General features: G+C 55.9%; 1 protein-coding gene across 6 annotated transcripts in view; it reads left to right on the top strand.

The window, feature by feature from the left end:
- The window catches only part of RALGDS (ral guanine nucleotide dissociation stimulator), a 102,458-nt gene extending 77,001 nt beyond the window's left edge, over window positions 1-25,457 (top strand). For 4 of the 6 annotated variants that reach the window (XM_034793293.1, XM_034793292.1, XM_034793289.1 and 1 more), the window contains 17 exons: window positions 7,829-7,939; window positions 10,135-10,328; window positions 12,094-12,168; window positions 12,748-12,941; window positions 13,509-13,630; window positions 13,778-13,993; window positions 14,736-14,839; window positions 15,457-15,541; window positions 18,088-18,165; window positions 18,260-18,346; window positions 18,635-18,667; window positions 18,979-19,100; window positions 19,615-19,710; window positions 20,536-20,788; window positions 21,120-21,365; window positions 21,615-21,729; window positions 22,652-25,457. In XM_034793293.1, coding sequence (XP_034649184.1) covers window positions 7,829-7,939; window positions 10,135-10,328; window positions 12,094-12,168; window positions 12,748-12,941; window positions 13,509-13,630; window positions 13,778-13,993; window positions 14,736-14,839; window positions 15,457-15,541; window positions 18,088-18,165; window positions 18,260-18,346; window positions 18,635-18,667; window positions 18,979-19,100; window positions 19,615-19,710; window positions 20,536-20,788; window positions 21,120-21,365; window positions 21,615-21,729; window positions 22,652-22,827 — 2,307 coding nt within the window. In that variant the 3' untranslated portion in view covers window positions 22,828-25,457. The remainder of the gene's footprint in view (window positions 1-7,828; window positions 7,940-10,134; window positions 10,329-12,093; window positions 12,169-12,747; window positions 12,942-13,508; window positions 13,631-13,777; window positions 13,994-14,735; window positions 14,840-15,456; window positions 15,542-18,087; window positions 18,166-18,259; window positions 18,347-18,634; window positions 18,668-18,978; window positions 19,101-19,614; window positions 19,711-20,535; window positions 20,789-21,119; window positions 21,366-21,614; window positions 21,730-22,651) is intronic. The other 2 variants (XM_034793290.1, XM_034793294.1) reach the window with 1 other exon arrangement.
- The last annotated feature ends 755 nt before the right edge of the window (window positions 25,458-26,212 follow it).

The following is a 26,212-nucleotide window of genomic DNA, read 5'->3' as shown; positions in this document are numbered from 1 at the left end:
AGCTCTCGGGGATGGAGCCACTGGAGGCTACAGTGGGTTTGGTGCTGCAGAAGTATATAAGCCACAGTAAAGGATGTTGGTCCTGTCTCCCCTTCCAGTGAGTGAGACCGGAGAAGGAGACTGGGAGTCAGGATCTTTGGGTTCCTTTCACAGCTGCTTTACTTTTCTGTGCCTCAGTTTCCCTATCTGTAGAATGGGGGCGATCATGCCTGCCTTCCTCACAGTGGGATTGTGAGGCGCTGTTCAACATTTGTGCTTTGAAAACCGGGGATGACGGGAGTTGTGGAAGTGTGTATGTGCCCTGTATTGCGCCGTGCGTCCTCTTGGCAGTGGTTGGGCATCCGCAGTTCCCATTGGACTTCAGAAGAAGTGAATGCAAACACTTCACACCACTCCGGGTGTGGTCAGCATCTTGCTGGGTCGAGCCTGTTGCTGGTCTCCCCGTCTGCTCCCACCACCCAGGGCAGATTCAGCTTCCAAAGGACTGCTCCATCTTGGCTCCAGTGACCATCAGCTCAGTGTCGCTGGGTCTCTCCAAAACTCCCTCCCCCGTTGTGTTAACAAAGATGTGGTGATTGAAACGGGACTGATTTAAAGCACCTCTGCCTTAGTGTTTGTGAAGGCCCCATCGCTCTGCACAGTGAAACCCCACCCCTGGAGAATCGACATCAGCGGGGCCCGGGGGAGCAAAGTTCTAGCTCAGTGGGCATCTGTGAGGTTTTCACTTCTTGTGGTGGTTACTCAGAAAGGCTGGCTCTACATGCTGCCCCAGGTGCAGTTGGTTCCCTACTGGTACTTTAGATTGGTGTCCTACATTCCTGGCACCTTCAGTTGCTTGTCAACCAAGGCCCATGCTAGCAGTAACCTAGACGTGGTATGTTGTTACACAGGGCATCTTTCCCGTGTCCTTGGCCCTTGGATACCATGGGGATGGGGCTGACTCAATAATCAGGGTAGGATGGTCTCTCTCCACCTCTTCCTGAGCATTGCACTTGAAAGGAAATGGCTTATCCCTGTGTGTGGATGGTGAGGGGAAGGGCAATCCCGAGAGGTGGGGAAAACGAAACTCTGCTGCTTGTATTGCCGCTCTCTGGCATTGCGTGGAAATCCCCCTAAGAAAACCTCTTGTGTTGCTGATTCTTATTTTAGACAAGCAGAACAAGGCGGAGCTTCTGCTTTTGTGTCCGATTCACAGAAACAAAGCTGTTTCCCTCTCGCTAGAGAGGGGTTTTTTGTTTCCTTTCAATCAGGGCTACACGTTGTGGCTTATGCAAGAGGCTCAGAAGTAACTGCAGTTCAGCCTGATGAACCCAGGCTTCTGCTTCAGTGAATGAGTGAGACCTAACTCAGGGCTTGTGTGAACCCTGGGGGAAATGGGCGTAGGTGGAACAGATTTCTAGAGGAAGCTTCCTGGCTCTCTCCGAAGGACTCCTCCCAAGTTCTCAATGGGTGAGCACCGTCTAGAACGGGGCCCCGGAAATCTTACTTTCATTGACCTTGAAAAAGTCACCTACATTTTGATCCAAAGTCCATTGTACTACATGCAAAGACTCCCATTGAATTCAATGGACTTTGGACCAGGTCTTTAATCTTGTCTACACTAGTGTTCTCAGACTGTTAATTCTCAGCAGGTGCTGGTGGAAGGTTAATTGCAGACAGGGTTAGATGAGATGAGGGTAATACACACTTGAGTCTTGGCCTGTATGGCCTCCACCTCTACTGCCGCTGGAGTAGCTGCATTTATTCAGAATTGTGGGTCCAGATCTACCCTGAGGTAGTAACAGCTCCACTCTTATTTTTTTCCTATCTGTGTAAACAGAGTGATGGTATCTCTTGGGGAAGGATGCAAGATATCATTCACTTCGGCGCAAATAATAAACAGTAATAGGCTTTAAAGCGTTTGAGTTCCCCAGCTGGAAGGTGTTAGAGAAGCAGAGTCGTCTTATTTAATCCAGATGCTGTCCAGGATGCCGCAGTGTAAAAATAGCTTCTCTAAGCACCTCTGTCTCTGTCACCCGTACTGCAGGCTGATACCCTTTTAATAACAGTTCATTATCTGTATTTCCTGAGGGCTAAGTGTGAACACATGAGTTAACTCTTAGGCCTTGGTAATTGTATGTTAATTGTTTGTATCTCACCTGCAGTGGCTTTGTCATGCCCGCACTTAAATTAAGTCACACACTTCCTCTCCGCCTTCACCTTATTGACTCATCTCAAAGAAGTTTAAAAAAACCCGAACTTGTTTGGGAGGCACTCGGTTTGGTTTTTGCATTTTGCATCATTCTCCAGGTTGGCGACAAAGTCAATTTCGCTTTTGCTCCTTGGCTGGTTTCACTGTGTGGTTCTCACTGCTTCCTTCTGTGGGTTGCAAACACTGCAGGGGAAGGTCTGTTTATAAACAACTGTTTCCATTGGAATTAAAAAAAATTTTTTTTTTGGTTGGAAATCTCGTTTTGTTTTTAGCTCTTACGTAACCTACATGTGGAGCTGAGCTTGAGGGCGGCCTCTCTTTTGACTATGAGGAGAACATCATTCTATCAGGATTATACCTTTGCTGTAGACCTGGAGCCGTGGCTGTTTGCTAGCCTCTTTATTAGACCTCAGTTGGAAAACATTGGGATTGTAGATGGGGAAACTGAGGCACTGAGAGGTGAATTGGCTTGCCCAAGGTCATCCAGCAGGCTAGTGGCAGAGCCAGAAATACAACCCTGGTCTCCTGAGTCCCAGTCCAGTGCTCTATCACTAAGCCACACTGCTTCTAGCATTGTGAACCATTTTTTTTAAAAATGCTCCCACTTTTCCAATAGTCCAGCCAAGCCGTCTGAGGTGAATTTCTGCTTTTATGTTCCTTGTGGTGAAACTGCGGAGGAAACTTACAGATGCCTTTTCTAAAGGTCTGCTGTTTGCATAACTGTACATTCAACGCCCACCTAATTAAGCAAATGCGGGTTTTCCATATGTCTTGAAATCGGAGGTCCTTTGGAAATGTAGCCATCGGAGGACAGGATTATACGCTGAACTAGATAGACTGAGGCCAACAGCCACGCACTTCAGAAGCGAGCACTGGTTTCTGAGAGCCTTTTTTTTGCGTTCCCAACTTGCGCCACTTTGGGCTGTGTTTTCAGGGGTGCTGAGCCCTCACTGCTCCAGCTGAGGTCAGTGGGAGTTTCAGAGCTCAGGCCCACGGTCTCATGAAAACGGAGTTACTTGGGGAAAACTCAGCTGCAAATGGCTTGCCGGAAGTCACAGAGGGGGTTGGTGTGAGAGCTGGGATTAGAACTCAGGAGTTCCTGGCGCTCAGTACCACAGTCAGACTGCTAGATCTCACCTTACTCCCAGTCCAACTTCCTGTTCTGTTTCTGCTAAATTGCAGAGTAGGGGGGAAATGCACTGGGAAATATTAGTGCAGATGTTCGTTTGGGCCTTAGCTGCCTCTGTGTTTCTGCTTTGTTTTGCTTCCTTAGTTTCTGACTAATATGTGCAGAACGCACAATCAGCAGGAAAAAATGGGGAGGAAAGAGGAAGCTGATGCCAAGAATAAAGACTTAATATTTGATAGAGTCCCATCCTAGCAACCCGCCAGGCCCTTGGTGCATGCCTGTCCTATACCCATCGGATATCCGTTTACTTTGTGCGTGATTTGTGAAGAGGGTATCGCAAAAGTCATCGGAAAAAAGTAACTGAATCAGAGGGACTCAAAGTAGGAAGGAAATGGAGTTTGCACATATATGTGACAATGCAGGGCATTCCATCTGCATGTGACACGGAACTCGTGAGCGGGATTGATTGCTGAGTCGTAACATTGCTTTCCCTTTCAGCTGCATGGCAACTCTGCAAGTGATTCATGGACTAAACATTGGAAATTTTGTACTTGCCAATATATGACTCTTTATATCTTAATTAGGTGAATTCAGTCTTCGCGATCCTTCAAAATTCTGCATCAGGAATTTATAGCGGGTGAGCCAAGTTCTGCTCTTAGTTATACTAGTTTAAGGGTCTGATCCTGACGGGTACTGATCACCTCCAGATCCCCATTACCTTTGCTGGGAGGTACAGCTGCTCAGCATCTCTTGGGATCAGGACATAAATCCATTACACCAGTATAATTAGAGAGCAGAATTTGCTCCGCAGGTTAGATTATGGTGATTGCACCGGAGGCAAAGCAGAAACCCACCAACCCCATGTGTGTCACTGTGCAATTGGATAGGTCCTTTTGTGGGGCAGGATTTGGCTTCCTCTGAAGCATTTGGTGGTCACCACTCCTAGAGAATATGGACTAATAGGCTGATTTGGTGGGAAAATTGCGTGTCTGAGGGTGTCAATTACAGGAACATTCTTTCTTTTTTGTGGAAACATCAACAATTTGGGACAAACCCATCTGGCTGAAATGGTTTTTAAAAGGCGTTTCTTAGCATTCTTTTTAAGCAGACTTGGCCTAAAAGTGGATGTGAGGATTTGACGGTATAATTAACACTATCCTAATGCTTATGCCTTGACTTCAGAGGAGCATGTGTTTCTTCCAGACGCCCGTACTTAACCACGTTCTCATTTCACTGATCCCCATTTAAGGCCTTGTCTGTGTGGACGTTCTTCTTCCAGAATAAGTGTGACTTGTTCTTGTTCCTGAAGCTAAACAAGCACAACCACATGTGGAGACTTTCAGGAATAGCTATTCCTGGATAACACTCTGCGTAGACAAGCCCTAAGCTTGGAAGCTAATGGGGAGTGGAGCGGAGGGAATAGTTCCCGCCATCTGTAGCTATGATGGAGATGGCTGCCTGCAGGAATTGGTTCAGGGTGGCTTGGTTTGCTGGTTTATGACAGAAATGCTTCCTGCTGGACAGGGCCGGCTCCAGCGTTTTTGCCGCCCCAAGCGGCGGGGGGGGAAGCCCCAATCGGCAGCAGCTCTACTGCCGCCGCTTCACTCTTCGGCGGCAATTCGGCGGCAGGTCCTTCCCTCTGGGAGGGACTGAAGGACCCGCCGCCGAAGAGCCGGATGTGCCGCCCCTTTCCCTTGGCCACCCCAAGCACCTGCTTGCTGCGCTGGTGCCTGGAGCCGGCCCTGCTGCTGGAGAAGCTGAAGAACTCCCATGGCTGAGAACTCCAGGTTTTGCAGAAATCCTGGAAAGGTCCTTACCCAGCAGACCCACCACGTGCATGACTTCCCCCTTCCCCATACAGAGCTCGCTCACCGGGAGCATCCACCCCAATCCAATGCCCAGGTTAAATCCATGCAGTGCCAGTGGCCACCAGCGGGGATCTGTTTGTGTCTGAGCAGGAAGGTTGGGTTCCAGCATGGGAGCAGCTGACGCAGGTTAGATCCTGCTCCTGACTGTTCTCCCCACTGGATGGGTTTATGGAGCAGCAGAAGGTGTCTCCATCTCCTCAGCAGGTGGCTCTCGGAGACGGCTGCCTAACCCAGCTTTTCAGCTGGACACTGGGGGCCAGGCAAAAGAGCTTCGGGGGCTGCTGCAGGAGCTGGTCGCTGCCCGGCTGGCTGGGGCCAGCCCGTTTTCTTTGTGCCCTCGACCCTGGTATTGCATCAACATTGTGTTTCCCCTCTGAGGCGTGGGAAGGTGAGCGGCCGGCCCAGGTTAGATAAACGATGGTGAGGGGTCCCCGTGGCCGCTCAGGGCAGCTTTCCCGCCTTTTCGCAGGCGTGTGTTCTGGTTCATAAACCAAAGTGCGGTGTCTGACTGGGCCAAACCCACCCTTGGGGTGGCTCCATTAACGTCAGTGGCTGAGACGAGCCCGTTGTGCGTCCCCCACCGGAGCCAGGAGGGCTGTCGCTAGCCACAGTTCCTCATGTTCTTATGCTCACTCTCTGCGGTGTCACAGCCTGGCTGTCTCTCCTTGACGATGTGCTGCGTGTACTCAGGAGGGACTTGGCTGCGAGCCTCCTCCGAGCCCAGCCTGGGTAAATCTCTTCCTCGAACAGGCTTAGCCGGGTATCGGTGTCAGGTGTGTTCTCCATAGGACAAGTGGCAGGTTTATTGTATGTCAACATGTTTCACCATTTTGGGCAGGGAGGGAGGGAGGGATTCCCCCAGTGTTTTAAAGGGATCCGGATAAATCCTCTTAGAGGGAGCTTTGCCTCAGCAAGCCGTAGGGAGGAAGGGCCATATGCTGCTGTGGAGCTGTTGTGGGTAGTGGAGCTAAATTGGCCTCATTGGACTTGAGACCTAGAGCCCAGTTCAAGGCTGCTTTGCAGCTGCCGTGCCAGCTATGCCAGCCGGAGGGGAGCTTGGGGAAGCAGGCAGAAGTTAGAGCAACCATCAGCGCTGCCCTAACCAGCGTCCTGGACCAGGCCAGCCCTCAGGATCACGCAGGCGCACGCTGCCACTCTGCCCCCCGCCCTCCAAACCCTTCCTCTGGGCGGGGCAGAATGGTCTTCGGGTGAGCTCTAGGGCTTGCAGTTGGGCCAGTGGATTTGATTCCCAGCAGAGCTGTAGCCCTCCTGTATGGCCTCGGTGCAAGGCACTTAGTCACTTGGAAAATGGGGGGCTGCTAATTTCGGGTGCTCTACTTGAGAAAACAAAGGCCTGATGTTCAGCCATGCCAGGGACCCGTAGCTCCTGTTGATTTCAGCTGGACTTGTGGGTCCCGAGCGCCTCTGAAAATCAGGCGCAAGGCACCTCAGGTCAGGCACTCGAGAACTGAGCCACTCAAAATGAGGGGGCACTGACATGTAGGCCAGGTTCCTCATTGCACAAAGGGGATCCCGGCACGTATCCATCTCACGTGTGGTGTCGGATCCCCTGACACTAGTATTTGCAAAGCACTTTAGGGTCTATAGAAGGTGCCATTGAGAATGGGGCAAAATATTGGTACCTGGATGCCATGGTGATGGGCCCATTAGAAATGGGTGGGGACAAACCTGTCAGTGGCTCCTGTGGTGGCGGTAATTCAGTCTCTCCTGTCTAGAGCTTTCTCTGCTCTCCTGTCTGTATACAAAGCCCACTTTGCAGGCTCTCCCTATGTCCGAGCTCCCCAAGGTCCCCTGCTGCAGGTGCTGTCCCTGGCTCCCAGGCAGATCGGTTTCACTGTGACTGTTTGTTACATGTGTTGTGATCGCACTGCCGAGCGGTGAGGGGCAGAGTTCTATGTTCCCAGTGCGGTTACCAGAGGGACGAGGAAGTGCTCTGGGGGCTGGAATGGGCAGCAGCCTATGCAGGGAAGGGAGTGTGGATGGAACAGGCCTACGTTCTGGAGCTGGGAGCACCAGCTCCCAGGTTAAAACCCACTAGGGAACGCTGCCGACCTAGCCCCAAATGCTGCAGAAGTGGTAGCTGCGGGGGGTGGGGTTGTTGCTCTGGTCAGTGTCAGGTGCCTTGGGCCTGATTGGCAGAGGGGCTGAGCATGCTAAAGACAGTGGGAGCGGCTGTGTCCCAAGAGCTCGAGGCTGCGGTTTTGGCCCTTGGCCCCCCTGCGTTTTGGGGAGGAGGCAAGTTTTGGGGGTTCAGCCCTCCTACAGTTTGCAGGACGGGGGGCTGAGTGCCCAGCGTATTGGGCTGGCTCTCCCAGTGCTTGTGCTGCTGTTGAAACACTGTGGGGCATTAGGAGGAGCCCCCCTTACCGATCCTAACTGTGGGTATGTAGAATTCCCCCCGGTACAGCACTCTGGAGCGCTCCTTATATTAGGAGGGAAGTGCCTGTAGGCTTTGCTTCCCCCCCCCCCCCAAAAAAAAACTTCCTACCCCCCAGGACTGATGCCTCTGATTTGCATATTTAAATATACAAATGTACCCATCTTGGCCTCCCAGCCATTCCCTGGGCAAAGTCCCCCATGCCATGAAGGTAACGGCATTGTTTCCTTTCCCCATCGCAGAGCTCCACGCAGGAGATCGGAGAAGAGCTGGGAGACGGTGTGATCTACAGCATATCGCTCCGGAAGGTGCAGCTCCACCACACAGCCAACAAGGGGCAGCGATGGCTTGGGGTAAGCTGTGCCCAGCCTCCCTTTGCCCTCTGACTACAGCGGTGATGATTCCCCCCCACACACACCTTCGCTTCTCCTTGTGCCTTCCAAGCATGGCAACAGGTGGTCTTGGGGGTGTCGTGGTGCCAGCAGGGTGGGCGCGGGTGTAAGTGGACATATGCCACGTAAGCCACAGGCCCAGCTCTTAGCGTGCTGGGGCAGTGTTTCCTACGGCAGCTGGTAGATCCATTCATCCTTTCCCTCTCCGGGCCTGTCGCTGCACCAACTGTGGCATTGATTGTGCTGCATGCAGGCGGGTGACTGGCTTGGGGATTATGAGCATACAACAGTCAGGGCGGGGGATGAAGCACCCCAGCCAACGTGGACACAGAGGTTTTGATTTGCCAACTGCAGCTCTGGGGTGGGGGTGACCCCCTGCCCCCAGTAGGACAGCTTGATGAAACATGCTCACAGGTGCCTCATCCTCTTCTTGCTTTGGGCATTAATCTGGGCATCCCCATTTAGGGGTCTCCTACCAAGATCTCACCAGCATCTGGCCCTGTGTCTGGATTGAGCATGCCTGGGAGAGTTCAAATCCTTGTCTGACTCCTTGCCAGAGTTGAAGGAGAAGGTGCCTGACCCAGGGGGCGGCAGGGGGAGCCATTTGCTTAGTTGCACATCAGGAAGGAATTGGGGTGGGGGTGGGCGAATGCAGAATAGGGCCCCAATCTCCTGGGAAGGGCTGAGCGCACATCTCCCACTGAAATCTGTGGGAGTTGGGGAGCTCAGCGCTCCATGGGATCTGGTGTTTTGTTCCCTGAGAAGAAGGGGTTAAGAGCGGCTCCCTCTCCTGCTGAACAGCCTGTCTTGGAGGAAGCAGACATCCTTTTTGTCTGACACGGCCAACAAAAAGCCTCTCCCCTCCCCGGGAGCTGGCACGGGGCCGGGGGACCAGACAGGCCCCGCAGGAATGCAGCGCTGGGTATTATTGTTTCCGGCTGTCCAACTCCATCACATTCCAGTGGCAGAGTGGATGGGCAACCCCTGCATGGGAGCGCTGAGAGAAGGATCCCAGAGCCAGAAAGGCTCCGGGCCTGGTTTTCCCCTCTGCCCGCGGGTGGGTGTGTCTCATGCAAAGAGTCAATGTGGGAGCCCTGAAGGCTGTGGAAAGAAGAGGCATCTGCTGGAGATCCTCATTTTTCCCTTCCCCTCCTATTATTTTCTCTCTTAACTTTCTGTTTCCTGAGCTGAGCCAGGCCCTGGCCAATGGGAAGTCAGTGTTTGCTACTTTGTGTTGCCAGCCCTTACGTCTGCTTGAGCAGGGATAGCAGATACGGGGGGGAGAGGGGGGCAATGGGCAGGGCACGCCAACTTGGATTGGCTTGGGCATCTCCCCACTGGGACAGATTGCTCTGTCAATAGAGGGGCGATCTGGGCATAGGGCTAGGAGCCAGGAACGCCCCAGTTCTAATCCTGGCACTGACACCCTCTGTAGCCTTGGGCGCATCACTTGGCCTCTCTGTCCCTCAGTTCCCTCCCCCTGTAAAGTTGGGGTAATCCCCACACCGCAGGAGTGTCCTGGTGAGTCTTGAGCCAGACCTGCTTGGATGCATGTGCCAGTCCAATTCTGATTCTGTCCCCCTGTGAGCAGTACGGAGCTTTCCAAGCGCCCATGCTGGGGGGAGACGCAAGGCACCTAGGGTGGGGGCGGAGCTCTTGAGCCTTTTGGTTTTCAAAGGGACTTGGTTCCCCATCCCCACCCCTTGTGCTCTCCCTGTCCGTGGAGCTCATGCTTGCGATCAGGCCCATCACAGGAGCGTTGCCCTGGCCTGATCGAATGCTGCAGAAGCTCCTGGGGAAGCTACTCCGGCTTTACTGGACTCCGAGTCCCTGTCCACACCAGGGAAGCGACCCGCTGGTGACGGAATCAGTGGCATAGCAAGCGCTGGCACAACGTCCGCGTTTGTCCTGCGCCCATTCCAGCGCTGCTCTGCACCATTGGAGCTGCACTGGGACGCTGTCCCATAGCGCCCTGAAGCAGTGCTTAGCACGCTACGTGTCCTGGCGGGGAGGGCCCCTGCTGTAGGGAGAGGTGGCCCTGGGACCGTAGGGAAGTGAATGTGGGTGTCCCCCTTGGGGCCTGGCTTTTTCAGCTCTGCGCTCGCGTTCCTCTCTCTGTCCTCCGCCTAATGCTGTCAATCATCCCCCACCTCCAGTTCGAGAACGAGTCGGCCTTGAACCTCTACGAGACGTGTAAGGTGCGGACAATAAAAGCCGGGACCCTGGAGAAGCTGGTGGAGTATCTGGTCTCAGCCTTCAAGGGCAATGACTCCACCTACGTCACCATCTTCCTGTGCACGTACCGGGCCTTCGCCACCACCAAGCAAGTGCTAGACCTGCTGCTCAACAGGTGATGCTGCCCCTCCCTCCCTCCCTCCCTGTGGTGCCCCTTGGGGGTGGAAGTCTGTGCCCTATCCATGCTGTGGGCCCTCCCTTCCCCCCCCCCCCCACCGCCCCAACGCTCCACACAGGCGATCCATGCAATTCTCTCCTCTGTGCCCTGCTAGCGCTGGTTCGTGCCTGGCTCTGACCATGGCTCAGTGTCCCACATCACCGCTGCTCCTTTGGGGGCCCCCTCTGGTTTTAGCAGGGAGCTGCCCCCATTCCAGCCTCAAAACTTCGCCTGGGCCGGGTCCTCTCCTCTCACGCAGACTCAGTACAGGGCTCTGTGCTGGGGTGGAGTGGGGGCTACTTCTCAGCCATGCTGCAGCCTCAGGGATGGAATAGTCCATGTATCCTGTCTTCCTCCCCTACCCTCCAGGTAGAGGCCCACAGCTGGGAGTGGAGGTCTTTTTGTAGTCCCAGATCTACCAGCTCTGCCCTTCCCTCAGCCCCCTGTGTTCAGGGCCTTCCAAGCCCGACAGGAGGTGGAGCAGGGCGCATCCCAGCAGTGTGTGGAAAGCCAGGCTCGGAGAGCTGCTCCTGCCTTCTCCAGAGACTTTAGAATCCCCAACCTTGAGTCCTTTTTAATGCTGCTGTCTGTAATTGGAGCTGTATCGCCCCCCTCCCCCTCCGTAGGCAGCATTTCATTGTGCCCCTAGCGCAGCGCGTTTGCCAGGACGCCGGAACAATGGGGACAGTGTTAGCGGGAGCGCATACCAGGGAGCATGTGTACTCCCGGGATTGTCCAGGCATTGCACTGCGGGTGGGGGAGAGGCCTTATGGGCCATGGGATGACTACAGCAGGGGGTAGGTAGTGCGAACTCTGCTCTTCGGGCCTCTGCTGTCCCTTTCAAAGGGCCAGCCAGCCCAACGAGTCTGTGAAATGCCCAGAGCTGCCTTGGTGCCATGTCCCAGCATTCCTAGATCAAAGCCAGCTCCGTCCCCCTGGTACCCTGTTCCGAGCGTGGCCAGTGCCTGCCGCTTTAGAAGGCGGCCCTCGATCTTCCATAATGCACCTGGTTGATTGTACCTTGAAATACTCTTAAGAGCATCGCCGTAGGGCTGAGAACACTGATTGTAACCTCCACCAGTGGCGTTCCCGGAAGTACGGCCTCTGGGAATGCTGTCCAGATGTGACAGCCCTGTAGGCTCTCAGGCAGTGCGGGTACTTCGGGGGATACCCGTGGGTGCAGTGCCCCTTAACTCTTCCCTGGCACCAGGCTCATGCCACAGAGACATGGGCTGCGCCGTCCAGCTCTGAAACTGCAGCGGTCTCGTTGAACAAGCAGGTAACTTTTGCCTGCCAGATGCAGCTTCTCTTTGCCTGTAAGGGTACGTGTGGGAAAGGGCGACCTGTCGTGGTTGCTTAGGGTAGTTGTCCCTGTTTGCCTGGGACATGGGCCGGTCCTGTCGTCCCCCACAGTTTACAATCCAGAGTCCTATTCTAAGGCAACCCTGAGAGTCCACAGTGGGTACTAGTTGCACCAGGCTCCTGAAAGGCCCCTGGCAGGAGTGCGTGGATCTAGGTGTCGTCGGAACCCTGTCCTGGCTGCAATGCCTTGTAAGCCCCCAAACTTCATGCAGAGGGTAGGGCTCGTTTGGCCGGGGGTGGGCGATATGCCGGGAAGAGACCCGGAGTGAAGGATGCCTGCCTGCCCCAGCAGGGGTAGCTGTGGAGAGGCAACTGCCCAGCAAGGTGTGGTTTAACTGGCTCATTGTTCTCCCCATGTCAGGTACGGTAAACTGCACGTCCAGGTGAATGGGGACCAGGCCAGACACGCTGTGGATGAGAGACTGGAGCTGAAAAAGTAAGCATACCTCTGCTGTAGTGAGCCCTCCTCTCGGCACCCGGGCAGGGAGGGAATGTCTGTCTGGCCCCTCTGCTCCCTCCAAGGCGCACGCTCTCTTCACAGATGGCACCCTCTCCAGGTGCCAAAGGACCATCCACTCTGGGCTGTGGGCATGTGCTGTGGAATTAGGTCTAGGAGGTTACGGGCACGGAGAACGCTGGGCTGAGATGGGCCAGGACTTGGATCCAGTCACAGGCTGGGAACTCTGACTGGGTGGGTCTTGGAAAAAAGCCAGGAATAGAATCCAGGTCTCCCGAGCCCATCTCCTGCTCTAACTGCTAACTGTCCCCTCTCCTGTCAAGTCCAATTTGTTGAGCTGTAATAGCCTGTGGCAGTGAGTTCCACAGCTTAATGATGTGAAGCAGCTGGAAGTGCATTTGCAGCTCTGTTAGGACATTTGGGGCTGTTGGATCTCGGCTGTTGGGCACGTGGGCTCTCAGCTGTCAGACATGTACGCATACGTACACTTTGGCACGCATACAGGTGTCACTTTATGCCCAGTTTTAACAGCCAGTCTGTCCGTCTGCTTCTCCCCAGCACCATCTCCTCCATCCTGGGTGCCTGGCTGGACCAGTACTCTGAAGACTTTCGCAAGCCCCCAGACTTCGCCTGCCTCAAGCAGCTCATCTCCTATGTGCGCCACAACATCCCCGGCTCGGACCTGGAGCGGAGAGCGCGGATCTTGCTGGCCCAGTTCCAGCAGCCGGAGCACAGCGAGACAGAGCCAGACGGTGAGCGGCGCTTCCTCCCCGTGCCCGTATGCCTTAGTGCTCTGTGTGGTGTGTCCTGGGCTTCCCCAGTGACTCTTGTGGAGAGAACTGCGTGTGAGGGCCGTCCGCGGGGCCTGGGTGGAATGGAGGAGGGTTAGCACCCAGGAGGATCTCCAGAGCCGAAAAACCTGCCACGTGACCAAAGCCAAATGAATCCCCCCTTAAATGAGTCCGTTCTGCCCTGCCCTGCCCTGCCCTCTCGAGCTCCTCGGACCCCTTCCTGCCCACAACAAGGAGTCCAGGTTGTAAATGACCCTGGGGGGGATTCAGTCTGGGGAAGGATGCTGGCTTTCCTTGCAGTGGGCGGGGGTTCCTGCAGGCACCTCTGTGCACCCTCCTGGCCTGTACGAGGTGGGGTCTGGGTCTTAGGGGTGTGAGCATGTCTGTTTGTGTATGAGGAGGGGAGGGCGAGCAGTGTATCAGGGTTGGGGGAGGGTCTGGCTGTGGTGCGGGGGTGTCTGTATTCAGGGCTAAGTGTGTAACTGAGGAATGGAGGGTTGTCTCTTACTCATTCCCCGTCTTTCTCAGTTGTGGACCAGACCAGCTGCACCTTCCGGATAGTGGAGGAAAACGGACTGGGGGAGGAGAAGCCAGACTTCCTCGCCTTCTCCCAGGAGATGGTGGCCGAGCAGTTCACGCTGATGGATGCTGTGAGTATTGGCTGCTGCCTTGGCACCGAGTGCTCTGCCCATGTGCTTGGGGGCCCTGCCCGTGCGCGCTCTGCCTGGGCCTGTGATGCTCTCGCTCTCCTGCTTGCCCGTTCCCTAGAGAGACCCATCTCCAACCCTCTCTTCCAGGAGCTGTTTAAGAAAGTGGTGCCTTACCACTGCCTGGGCTGCATCTGGTCCCAGCGGGACAAGAAAGGCAAAGAGCACCTGGCCCCCACCATCCGCGCCACCGTCTCCCAGTTCAACAGCGTCACCAACTGCGTCATCGCAACGTGCCTTGGGGACCGCTCCCTCAAACCGCAGCAGAGAGCCAAAGTGGTGGAGCGGTGGATTGAAGTGGCTCGGGTAGGACTGTCCTCTGTGATGCCAGCTGTTCCCCAGTGGGGTCTTTCTGGGAGGTCCCCTGCTGGTGCTTGAAGCAGTGTAGCCCAGTGGGTAGGGCACTAGATTGGGAGTGAGTTCTAATCCCTGCTCTGTGACCTTGAGCAAGTCTCAACTTCCCGTGCCTCAGTTTCCCCCTCTGTAAAGTGGGGATAATGTTACCTGTTATAAAGCCTTATGAATGGGGCTAAGAATTGTAACTAATGGCAGGAACTCTACATCCCACCTACCCTGCCCCCACTAGAAAACTAGATCCCTCTCCAAGGAGCCCATGGCTCAGGCGGTGTATGGCAGAGGGGGACCAAACTGAACCCCCTCATCCTTGGGTTTGGGTAAGTGGGGCGCAGCTCTGACATTCCCCTGCCTTGGACTTCGATTCTGCAAAATGCAAACTCGGCCAGTGCGGTTCTGGAGAGTTAGTTCCTGCGTGTGTGAAGTGAGACCCTTGTTTGGGGGGCCTAAGCCTGGGCTAAGACCTGAAAAAGGTTTGCAGGGAGGGGAGGGTGACGAGGTGACTCGAGATGTTAAGGGGCCAGGTGCCCAGCTGGGCTAAATCACCATAGCTCTGACGTCAGGGGAGCTGCACTGATTTACACCAGCTGAGGATCTGGCCCTAAACATCTCCGTGGCCAAAGGGGGAAGCCAGTAACCATTGCCTGGCTGCCATCTTTTGAACGAACGTTAAACCCTGCCGTCTCCCCTTCAGGAGTGTCGCATCCTGAAGAATTTCTCCTCTCTCCGAGCCATCCTCTCCGCCCTGCAGTGTAACGCGGTTCACAGGCTGAAGAAGACCTGGGACGAGGTGTCACGGTGAGCGCAGCCCTTGGGTCCCATCGCCACGGCAGGAGCGTTGGCATAGTTTGGGGGTTCCCATCTCCGCCACAAGCTGTAACGCTGCCTGACTTGCGTCCCAGGGCTGTAGCCGGGGCCCGGTGACTGTGCAGAAAGCCAGGGACCAATGTAAGACACTTGGCTGTCTTATCGGCATGAGTAACCTAAAGTGGATCCCACATGTGAAATATTCCTGGATACCCTCCGAAATAGCAGAGCTACCTATTAGAGCTGTGATCAGCTGGGTCCTTCCCAGGGGCATGGCCCAGCCTGGAAGGGAATGTTTCAGGCAGATTCCCGGGCAAATGATGTCAATAAATCCACATGCCAAAGGGGAAGAATGGGGATTCTCCCAGGGCATGCTGGGAAAAACTTCTGCATTGCCCAAGAAAGGATCCAGGATACAAGCCGGTGTTTTGGGGAGGTGAAAATTTGGAGAATGAAATGAACTCGTGCTCTCCCCGTAACATGGGGCTTAATGAAGATGGTTCTCGAAGGGGGCGTCGGCTAGCACAAGAAGAGGGGAAGAGACCCCCACACGGGATGGGGAGATGGGGACACCGGTGCTGATGCCTCCTTGTTTTGCCCCCGAACAGGGAGAGCTTCCGCACTTTCCACGAGCTGTCGGAAATCTTCTCGGATGAGAACAACCACTCGCTGAGCCGGGAGCTTCTCATTAAGGTACTAGGAGCTCAGTCTCTCTCTCACATGGGCTTGTTTCTGAACAGGGGGTGGGATGGGAGTTTACCCTGATGCTGCCAAAATTGCTCCAAGCTCATCCCTTCTCTTCCCCCTTCTCTCCCCCCCTCTCCTCCCCCCCCCGCCCCCCCACTGCCGCACTGGCCCTCCTGCATTCTGCAGTGCTGCTGGCTGGGTCTGAGTCTGCAGTGAGGATGTGTGGCGCAAAGGGGATGGGCAGTGAAGTCTATAGCAGCACATGCCATGAGTTGCTCGAGGTCTTGAATGATCTTTAGAGCATGGCCCGTACATGCCACCTTACAGACACGGACTAAGTGTGCGCACACAGACAAACTCTTTGCACCCTCTACACCCAATAGGAATGTATCTGGGAGTGTGGGTGATTTTAAAACCCAAATGAGGGTTCCCCCTGAAATATCTGCATCTCGGTAGATATCTAAGGCAGATCTCGGCCTTTTGCTAGGACATGAGCGTCAGGAAGTGAGAGCCTTGAAACTGACTGGGCTATTTCAGCTGCCTAAGATGAAGGGAGAAAGGGGCATATGGTTTGTAGACTCCTCCCCAGTTTTAACTGTCAGGCAGTGTTTATAATACACACAGGGGAAACTAGTCTTTTCATGGGCCAGATCCTCCGTCTGCGTAAATCAATGGATCTTCAGTGGAACTACATCAGCTGAGGGTCTGGCCCAGAACTTCCAACTAGACAGTTTCCCTTTAAGTCTGAAAGGGGCAGAGCAAGGCGGCACATTGTGAATGGCTGATGCCGACAGCCTGGACTGCTGAGCGTGGCTCAGTCCGGGGGCTTGGACTGCGCCCAGCTCTGGCAGCAAGGAAATCCCCAGTGAGGGCAGAAGATAAGGAGGGGAGAGGCTTGTCTAGGAGAGAGGAGTGTCTGCAGAGGGATTCCCTCCCCTTATCTCCCTGGAACAGCGGTAAAGGAGCTCTGGCTGTGGGAGCCTGTGCCAGATGCAGGCTGTGAGATGAACTCCTGGACTGACTCCTTACGCCTGCACACGAGCTGGTCTAGTACGTGCAGCCAGCCCTGCTGCAGCCGCCCACGCCTGTTAGCTACCTAGAAAGGAAGTAGCCGGCTTGGTGGCCAAACCAACACTGCATCTGAAAATCTCTCTAGTGGGCCTGATTCTGCGCTCGTTCCCACCGCCGTGGCACAAGAGTAACCCGGCTGATGGCAGAGCATTACACTAGTGTGCAATGGGTGTGAGAAGAGTATTAGTGCCCGCTTGTTACTGAATTGCCCAATGCTTTCATTCTGGCTCCATGTAGGGCTGGGCTTAATGGGTCTGCACTGGAATCGCCTGGCTGCCAGAGGCCACAGGTTCAAATCCCAACATCAGAGGGGTGTGTATAGGACATTGTGCACCAGGTGGCTGCTCTGCCCCAGAGGTGGCTGCATTTTAGCAGCCCTGCACATACAAAGGGCCTTTCCAGAGTCCCGCTGATTTTTAGTGTGAGTGGTGAGTGCTCAGCCCTTCTCGGGCTCAAAGCTTGTAAAATGCTGCTCTAGAAATGTCCATCTCCCTGTCAGGGCGTCCACTCGGACATTCCATCCCATCGCTGGGGCGGAGATCGCAAAATCCAAAAGGGAACAAAACATCCCTTTGATGAGCTATTAATACGTGCGCGTGTGTGTGTGTGTTTGATGAGCTATTAATACGTGTGTGTGCACAGCATATTCCACCCAATACGAGTCTCCTCTTGTTTATAGCGTGCATGCTCAGCTTTGATTGTTCCCCCCGCCCACCCCCGTAGAGACAGAGGACTTGTCTGCATGGGATGCTATACTGGTATAAGGTAGGGTGTGAATTTAAACCATTCTCGCCATACCAGTTTACCGCCCCTTGTGGACACTCCTGTTCCGGTAGAAAAGGGCCTGGTTTCACTTGAGCGAATGTCGCTCTGGAAGCTGTTTAATACTAGTACCCGGCTCTTTATCTAGCGCTTTTCACCGGTAGCTCTCAAAGTGCTATACCGAGGAGGTCAGTGTCATTACCCCCGTGTACAGATGGGGAAACTGAGGCACAGAGGGGCTTGCCCGAGGTCACCTAGCAGGCCAGTGGGAGAGCTGGGAACAGAAAACCAGGTCTCTTGCATCCCAGGCCAGTGCTCTGTGCAGTAGGCAGCACTGTTTAAAATAAGCCAAAAAAAGCTACTCTTAGTCTGGAATAAGCGTGTCCGCATGGGGAGTTGTGCCAATAGAACTGGAGCAGCTGAACTATACTGGTATAATTCTACACCAGAAGTCTCCCATGTAGACGAGCCCTTTGCCCCTCAGCAGGCGGGTGGCACTTCTGTAACCCTGCCTAGGTGTGGTCCTGTGTTCCCTGCCCTACCTGAATTTCTGACTGACCGTGTGAGCTGCGGGGCAGGGAACGGGACTTCTCCTGGCTTTGCAAAGCACTGTCTGAATTCTCTCCCCAGGAGGCCTGATCTCCACGATCAAGGATAGCCTCTAGTAGGGACGTTAGATCAATAAGCCAACTTATGTTGTCGTCTTCCCACCAATCCAGGAGGGGACGTCCAAATTCGCCACCCTGGAGATCAACCCAAAGAGGGCCCAGAAACGGCAGCAGCAGCAGCGGGAGATGGTGAGTGGCGTGGCCGCCCATTGCTGGTAGCTCGCTCAGAGCTCTGTAGCTGTCGCTAGTGTGGGACTCACCCTTGCTCTCTCTCCTTTTCCAGGGCGTGATGCAGGGCACCATTCCCTACCTGGGTACCTTCCTCACAGACCTAGTGATGCTGGATACCGCCATGAAAGACTTCCTGGATGTAAGTATAACCCCCCCGTCTCTCCCCTTTTCTGCCTGGCTTCCCTCACGAAGCCCTGGAGCTCCCAGGAACTGGCGGAGGGAGGCTATGTCTGAAAACAAAGGGCTGGATCCCTGCATGGTGAGACTCCCATGGGTACCTTGCTGAAATCACGCTGCCCCCTAGCGTGATGCAAGGCCTCGCCCATCTTGCTCTGCGGGATCGGTTGCTGGGGGAGGGGTTATTGGCGGCTGCGGGGAGCGTCCCTCGCAGGTTCGCTGTAACCTTTGTTTGATTTCTGTCTTTCAGGGCGGGCTGATCAACTTCGAGAAGAGAAGGAAGGTGAGAACTGTTCACAGACAGCCGAGCTTTCGGCTTGAGCACAGCTGGGTTGGAGGAAGGGGCTGACTTTGTGTATCCTGGCAGCTGGGGTCCTGCGGATGCCCCCGCCCAGTTGGGGATGGTTTGGCTCCCTCATTCTGCAGTCTGTAGCACTGAGGCTTCAGTAGCTGGCTTGGGGTGGTTCCCCAGGGCTCTGATTCCACGTGGAGTGCCCGTCTAACTGACATCCCTCCCTTGTGGGGCGGGAGTGTGGGGGTCTAGTCAGCCAGTAGGAGTGGGCCTCATTCTGTCTCTGCCTGGGTTCCCGGCAGGAGTTTGAAGTCATCGCCCAGATCAAGCTGCTCCAGTCGGCCTGCAACAACTACAGCTTCACGCAGGAGGACCGCTTCGTGGAGTGGTTCCATGGCGTGGAGCGGCTGAGCGAGGCTGAGAGGTGAGCTGGGCCCGGAGCCAGGGGCTTTAGCTGCCAGTCCCTCCGCAGGGACCCAGCACCTTCTTCCTCCTCCTTCCTCCAGAGCGTGGGCTGTTCTGCTGCGGCTCTGCCGCCTGGACCCACCGAGGGACCCTTTGTCTCCTTCAAATCCAGGCTGCTGAAAATCCGCTGCTGAGACCTTAGGCCCGTGGCTCTGTCCCGAGCAGCCTCCCTGCAAACCCCAACACACTGGGAAAGGGTGCAGGCTGGGGACCCTGCAGACTGACTCCCCCAGAACAGGGGCAGTCAAAGCACCTGGAGCCTGCCCGCTCCTCGGTTGGCAGGCTGAAACCCCAGGCCTTGGCCCACGACCCCATCTTGCACCCCAACTCCTGACGCTGTCAGAAACCCGCGGTGGCCCTAATGCTGCGGGTGGGCTCCAATCCGTTCCCTCCCCGGCACTGTTAAATGGCTAGCTCTGGAGGGGGACCCCAGCCTCACCTGGCTGAACCTCTGCTCTCTTCCCCTCTCCTAGCTATAGCCTCTCGTGTGAGATCGAGCCCCTGTCCGAGTCGGCCAGCAACACGCTGAAGGCCAAGAAAAACACTGGCATCATCAAGCGATGGAGCGAGTGAGTCTCTCTGCTCTGGGCCCTGGTGAGATGGGCTGCCCAGAGCTAGCGGCCAGGCCAGGCCATGGGGGGTGGGATTTGGGTAGCTGCTGGCTGGCATGTCTCCCTCCAGCCCCCTGCTCTTGACCCAAGGGCTGCGGGTGAAACCAGCAAGCCTGAGAAGGGCCCCAGCCTGCAGCAAGCCTGAGAAGGGCCCCAGCCTCCCGCCTCGGGGCAGCAGGATCGGCTCCAAGGGGAACGAGTCGGGTGGCCCAGCCTCGTCCCAAGCGATGCCTCGGCAAAGGCTGCGTGACAGGCAGGGAGTCAGGCCCAGAGCCGGATTGGACATTGGCTGGGGTAGAGGCCGTATCTCCATGAAAACCGCTAAAGAACCAGGCCCGGCTCTGGCGCTAGCAAAGGGTGCTGTGAGCCAGGAGTAAGGGGCGATGGCTGAGCTGGGGGGGGAGGGGGACGCTGGGGGGTGCCTGGTTGCAGTGAGCCCAGATGTTGGGCCCCGGGACTGGGATAGCAGGGGTTGCTGCACTTCAGGCTGGGGCTGCATTAGCACATCTTAGTTGTGGGGGCAGGGTGAGGGCTCATGCTTACAGAAGGGAGCTGATGGAGCTGGAGTGCAGGCAGGACCCTGGGATCTTTGCGCTCTTTATAGAGCAGAGGGAGCTGGGCCTGGGGCAGAAGCTGCAGGGGGGGGGGGGCGGTGGGGCAGGTGCCCTGGGGGGGGCCGCAGAGGCTGCAGGGGGGCATGGGGCGGGGTGGGTGCCCCAGCTGCACGGTGCATGTCAGCTTTGTTCCCTCCTGACCATATCTGTCTCCACTCCTCTCCTGCAGCCGGCAGGTGCCGAGCGCTGAGCCCTGTGCCGGCGTCAGCTCCCATTCCAAATCCTTCGACCAGCTCAAGTGCGGGCAGTACCTGTGCAGCGGGGACACGGCCGACTCGGTCAGCGTCACCTCCGCTGGCTCCAGCAGCTCCGACGTGGAGGAGATCAACATCAGCTTCAACCCCGAGTCCCCCGACTGCCAGGAGAAGAAGGTACGGGGCAGCTCGCTGGGCTCTCCTCGCGCCCAGGCGATCCGGAGCCAGGTGCGCCCATTGCAGCCCCGCCTCTCCCCTGATGGCTGGGGGGTGGGGGTTCCCCACCCGCGTCTCCTAAAGGCTGGTTCTAACCTGGAGCAGATGGGAGGTCGAGCCCCTCCCCTTCCGTCCCTCCTGTCCAGGGCATGAGTGGGGGTTGTCATTGCGAATTCCCTGCCCCCCCTGCTGTGGCAGTAACTTCCTCGTGCCTCCAGCAGAACCCCACCTTCCCCAGCTCTCATGAGCTTCCTCGGCCCCGGGGGCGCGGTTGGGGGATAGACACCCCTTTCCTCTCTGGATCGAGGTGCTGAAGCTGGTGCTTGTCCCTCCTTTCCCCCAGTTCTGGGAATGCACCTCGCTCTCTTCCCTGGACACGTCGGGGATCGGCTCTGGCTCCAGTAGTGCCTCCTCGTCCTCGGTCTCCTCCACCCCGGTGACGGCCTCGCGCACCCACAAGCGCTCCGTCTCGGGCATCTCCAGCTATTCCTCCCTCTCCCTCCCCCTGTACAACCAGCAGATCGACGACTGCTGCATCATCCGGGTCAGCCTGGCCGTGGACAACGGCAACATGTACAAAAGCATCCTGGTGAGCACTGGGTACCGGCAGCGCATCCAGGCGGGAGGGGGTTAGTCGGGGCTGGGGAGAGCCTGCAGCGTGCCCCATCTCAGAGCCTCCTGGGTGGGGGGGTTGATCCTCGCGGCACCTCCTGGCAGAGCTTGCAGTGGGGATTGCTGCACTAACAAGCAGGGGGGCATGGGATCCGTCTTCGGCCTGGCAGCCACTTCTGGGTCCTGGTCCCTGAGCCCTGGACTGATGAGCGCTCTCCCCTCGCAGGTGACGAGCCAGGATAAGACCCCTGTGGTGATTCGCAAGGCTATGGCCAAACACAACCTGGACGGGGACCGGCCGGAAGACTACGAGCTCGTTCAGATCATCTCCGAGGAAAGAGGTACCTAGGGGTGGTTCTGGTGTCCCTCACAGCCTGAGCTGCCCGTCTTACGCTGGGGTCTGTCTACACAGCAGCTGGGAGGTGTAATTCCCAGCTCGGCGAGACGTACGTGTGCTAGTGCCCTAAAGTAAGGCCTAAATTTTAACAGGGAGAGAAACAGGAGGTCAGATTAGACGATCACCACAGTCCCTTCTGGCCTTGGGATCTATGAAAACAGCAAGCGGGACGAGGACAGACCTCAGATCTCCAGAGGGGCTGTACTCGGGTGGCTAGCCCCACCTGCTGGGGCTACACTATTTCAGCACACTAGCCTGTGTATGTCTGCCAGCTGCTGTGTCAGCAGAACCTGAGCTGGAGCTGTCCACAACTCCTTAGAGGGGATGTGCCCCCCAGGGAAGGAGTTACTGGAGCGGCTTCTGCCGTCACTTCCTGGGGAGAACGTTCTCCTAGAGTCCTAAAAGAAAGGATGGCCCGGGGCTCAGGGTACCAGCCTGGGCTGCTGGCGACCCAGATCCTGTTCCCTCTCCACCACAGACTTCTTGTCAGGCCTTGGGCAAGTCGTGTAGTCTGTGTGCCTCCGTTTCCCCATCTGTAAAATGGGCCCTACCTCCCAGCTGCTCTGGAGCCAGAGAGATTCCCTGTGATCCCTCCCAGCGGCTGTGAGGCAGCCCCATGCTGTTCTGTCTGTCGGGGAGGTGAGCACCAGCTCTGTTATGCTGAGGCTGCAGCACTCGGCCACAGTTAAATGTGAGTTGGCGGCAGAGCTGGGGCTAGGACCCAGGGGCTCCCTCGGTCCCCACATACCCTGCGCAGTCCCAGCCTTACTGTACCTCAGCTCCCGACCGCCTGCTCCTTCCCCTTCCGCGAAGGCAGCCAGAGCCTGGCAGAGCCCGTGGGTGACTTAACCGAACTCTCCTTGCAGAGCTAAAGATCCCTGACAACGCCAACGTCTTCTACGCCATGAACTCTGCCGCCAACTACGACTTTGTGCTAAAGAAGAGGGGCTTCTCCAAGGGCGTGAAGATCAAGCATGGCTCCAGCTCCACCTTGCCCAGGATGAAGCAGAAGGGCCTGAAGATTGCCAAGGGCATCTTCTAGCCATGGCCTGGCCGTGCTCCTCGCTGACTGGGCTTTGCGGGCAGCCTGCTCTGGGCCTGGCTGCTGGTCTGTCTTAACGTCACCCAGCCTGGGTGAGGGGAGCAAGTCTTGCCCGCGAGGAAGGGTGACACGCTCTCCTGGAGCTGAATGCGCGGGTGTGGCTGTGGCCTCTCGGTCGAAGCCGGCGTTCCGATCCGGTCTCTCTCCTACACGCAGGATGGGTTTTTAACGCCTTCCAACGTGCGACGCCGCTGTGGCCGTCGGGTTGCCCAGAGCTGGGACCTGCCTCTCTGCCTTAGGTGCCTTCTGTTAGAGCGGAGAAGAGGACGATTCACCAAGGGCTCCCTTCACCGCAGGAGCGGCCACGCGCAGGGAGTTAGGGGACTCGCTGGAGCGACAGAGCTGAGCTATTAGCTCTCCAACGGGGTGTATCCCCTCCTGTGCTGAGTCGGGCCCTGCAGCCACTTTACCTCCTGCTCCCTCGTTCCCCTTCTGGGTAAACTGGCAGCATGACCATTTTGCATCGTCCACCTGCCCGTGGGGAGCTGCACTTTGCCTCTGGACCGTTCCCCTCGGGGAGTTAAACTGGAAAACACGCAGCTGCTGCTCCCTGGGACTTATAATCCCATCAGTGGGGCAGTCTTGGGGTGATGACCTGGCCAGTGGATTTGGCGGCTCAGCTCTGCCAGGCTGCTTTGTTTTTTCTTTCTACTGATCCTCTGGATCCTCCGGGTTGGACTCCTGTGTCCCTCCAGCTCCATCACTTTCAAACCTGCACCAAAGATCAAATGCCAGTGTCTCTTCGTGGGCAAAACTACCCAGCCGGAACTGCCATCTGAGCCAGGAGGGGAGGAGCCAATTTCTGTACAAACGTCTGTAAATAGAGACTTTCTTTTTGGTTGGGTGGGAGAGGAGCAGCCGAGTGGGGCTGACTGCCCCCGGCTCCATCCACCCAGCCCCCAGAAAGTGCCACTTACCTTGGGCTTTAAAAAGACTTTTTTAAACATTTGACAGTGAAAGGGGGGGGAGGGGAGAGAGCCAACTTTTGTAAAAACAAACCCCTGATGTTTACTGAATTTTTTCAATATTTATTGGTTGTAAATAGGACCATCAAACTTGTACATTTTTACTAACCCCTCCCCACCCCCCACTTGTCTTTAAAGTTGCTGGGAGCCATCTTTGTAATGGCTGCGTTCTGTTGTGTGCAGGGGTGGACATTTTTCCACATCCCTTTTGTTTCTTTATCACTAACAGGGAATTGCTTCAGCCAGGGAAGAGAAAAAGCCGAGTTTTTAAATCACTGAACAAAACACTCCCAATGGGGGCTCTTTGTTCCTCAAGCCCTTTCCTGTTTATGCACCTGCCCCTGCCCATTGTAGCAATGCTGGTGTATCCCACCCTGCCAGCTCTGGGAGCAGACAGGCCCTTTCCTGAGCAAGCCTGGAGCAGCGCTAGCCCCTGGGAGCCAGTTTTGTAGAACGCTGGTGGAAGTTGCCCCCTGAAATGCAGGTGCTGTGACTTGAGCCGCGCCGGGAGGAAAGCTAAGACACAGGGCTGTAGAGTGGGAGCAAAGCAGGGGTAGTGTCAAGGTGCAGGGAGAAAGGGGAGGGATGCTCTTATCACAGCATGACTATCCAACGCATGCTGACCTTTCACAGGACCTGCCTGCTCTGCCCTGCCAGGAGAGACCGTTGGATGTCTTGAGCTGCTGCTTCTGGGCTGGCAGGGGCTTTGCAGGTCACGCTGGAGCGTTGCTGCTTTGGGGTCTGGCCTGAGCACTTTGTAAAGGGTGTTTGTTCATGCAGCTGCATGGGCCTAAGCTCCAGGAAGTGACCTCTCTGCTCTAAGAGCTGCTGGGTGCTTCCCCCCCCCCCCCCCTTGCTCCTGCACATGAAGGGAGCCATGGCCTCCTTGAAGCAGGAGCCTCTCCTCTCCATGGCTTTCTACAGCACCTGAGCTGCTCCTGCTACCACCTGCCTGTGGCCCCTTTGCCAGGCATAGCACTTAACAAGCTGGACCTCCTCTGCTGGAAGCTGAATGAGCGACTGCACGGCTGTGCTGCAAACCGACCCCCTCCAGCCTGTCCCCTCCTTACCGGAGGAGGATTGTCGTACCACAGGAGCCTGCGCCATGCTGCCCTGTTGGCTGGGAGGAAGAGATCCTTCGCCTCCAGGCAAGGACACTCTGCAGATCAGCCAGCCTGCAAGGCTAGGGCCTTCCCTTACCCTACACTACGCTGTGGCAGAAAGTGCCTCAATGCTACCATCTTGTGGGGGCGCCCTGGCTCCAGAGATCCTACAGGGTGAACTGTCACTGTGAACTATTCCCCTGGCCTCCCTAGGAGAATGTGAATTTGAACACGTGCATGCCCACAGATTGACCCCGCCCCCACTTCCCTCTCCATTGTACAGCTGCCTGCTCAGTTTATGTACTGCTCTGTGCCTGAACACACGTGCCCGCTGCCGAAATTAAAGGCAGGGCAGGGTCGACTGACCTGTCTTTCCAGGTGGGCTCCACACGCCCCTGTAGCTGGATGTATTATATGTATGTATTTTGTAACACGACTTCAATGAAGGAGCACACGGCAATGTAATTAGTCTTTGGAATAAAATACCAATGTGCAAATGTCACAGCCCGGAGGCTGGATGCGGTTTGTCCTCAGGGGCTGGCCTGACACGAAAATGGGAAAGGACAAAGGCCTGTGCTGCTCCTGTGAAGCCCTTGGCTTCTCACCAGCCAAAAGAGGAGCAGGGAGGGACTGGAGCCGTGAGTGAGTGACGTATTGCTGGGGAAAGTGAGGAGCTGAGGCACTTGACAGGATTTGAGTCACTACCCTTTTGTCTATTACTAGCAGCGCTGCTCTTTCAGAGGGGAGCAGAGATGGGCTGGTGCCAGAGAACTATCTACGTCTCACCTAACCAGTCTGGACACCAGGTTTCTGAAGTACCATAGCATTAGGCCACTGAATCCAGCAGCGAGAACAAAGGAGGATGGTCAGGACCTGACAGCTGGTTGTAGCTCTACCACATTCTGGGGTAAGTCAGCAACATGCTGGGCCCCAGTTCCCCATCTGTAAAACAGGGCTAAATCTCTAGTTAATACGGTAATAGAGATTTTAGGAGGGTTAGTATCATGCCTGCTTAGGGCCAAGTAGCATTAGTGAACTGATCTCATCTGGTGTAGGGCAGTGCCAGCTCTTTCTAAACAGGGCTCTTCTGTTGCTGAGGACTGTCGGTGACACCTGCATGAAAGACCCCAATTTCAAGCAACCCCTTTAAAGTAGCTTGGTGCAAGGTTTGACCTTTACACAAAGAGCAATTTATTAGGCCAAGAACATGCTGCAGGTTTGATGAATGGCTCCATGCAACAGGTGCCACCAGGTATA

The sequence above is a fragment of the Trachemys scripta genome, chromosome 17 (genome assembly GCF_013100865.1).
Source record: "Trachemys scripta elegans isolate TJP31775 chromosome 17, CAS_Tse_1.0, whole genome shotgun sequence".
Classification (NCBI taxonomy): Eukaryota; Metazoa; Chordata; order Testudines; family Emydidae; genus Trachemys; species Trachemys scripta.
The sequence above is the reverse complement of the archived record's forward strand: the minus strand, read 5'-3'. Positions and strand labels throughout refer to the sequence as shown.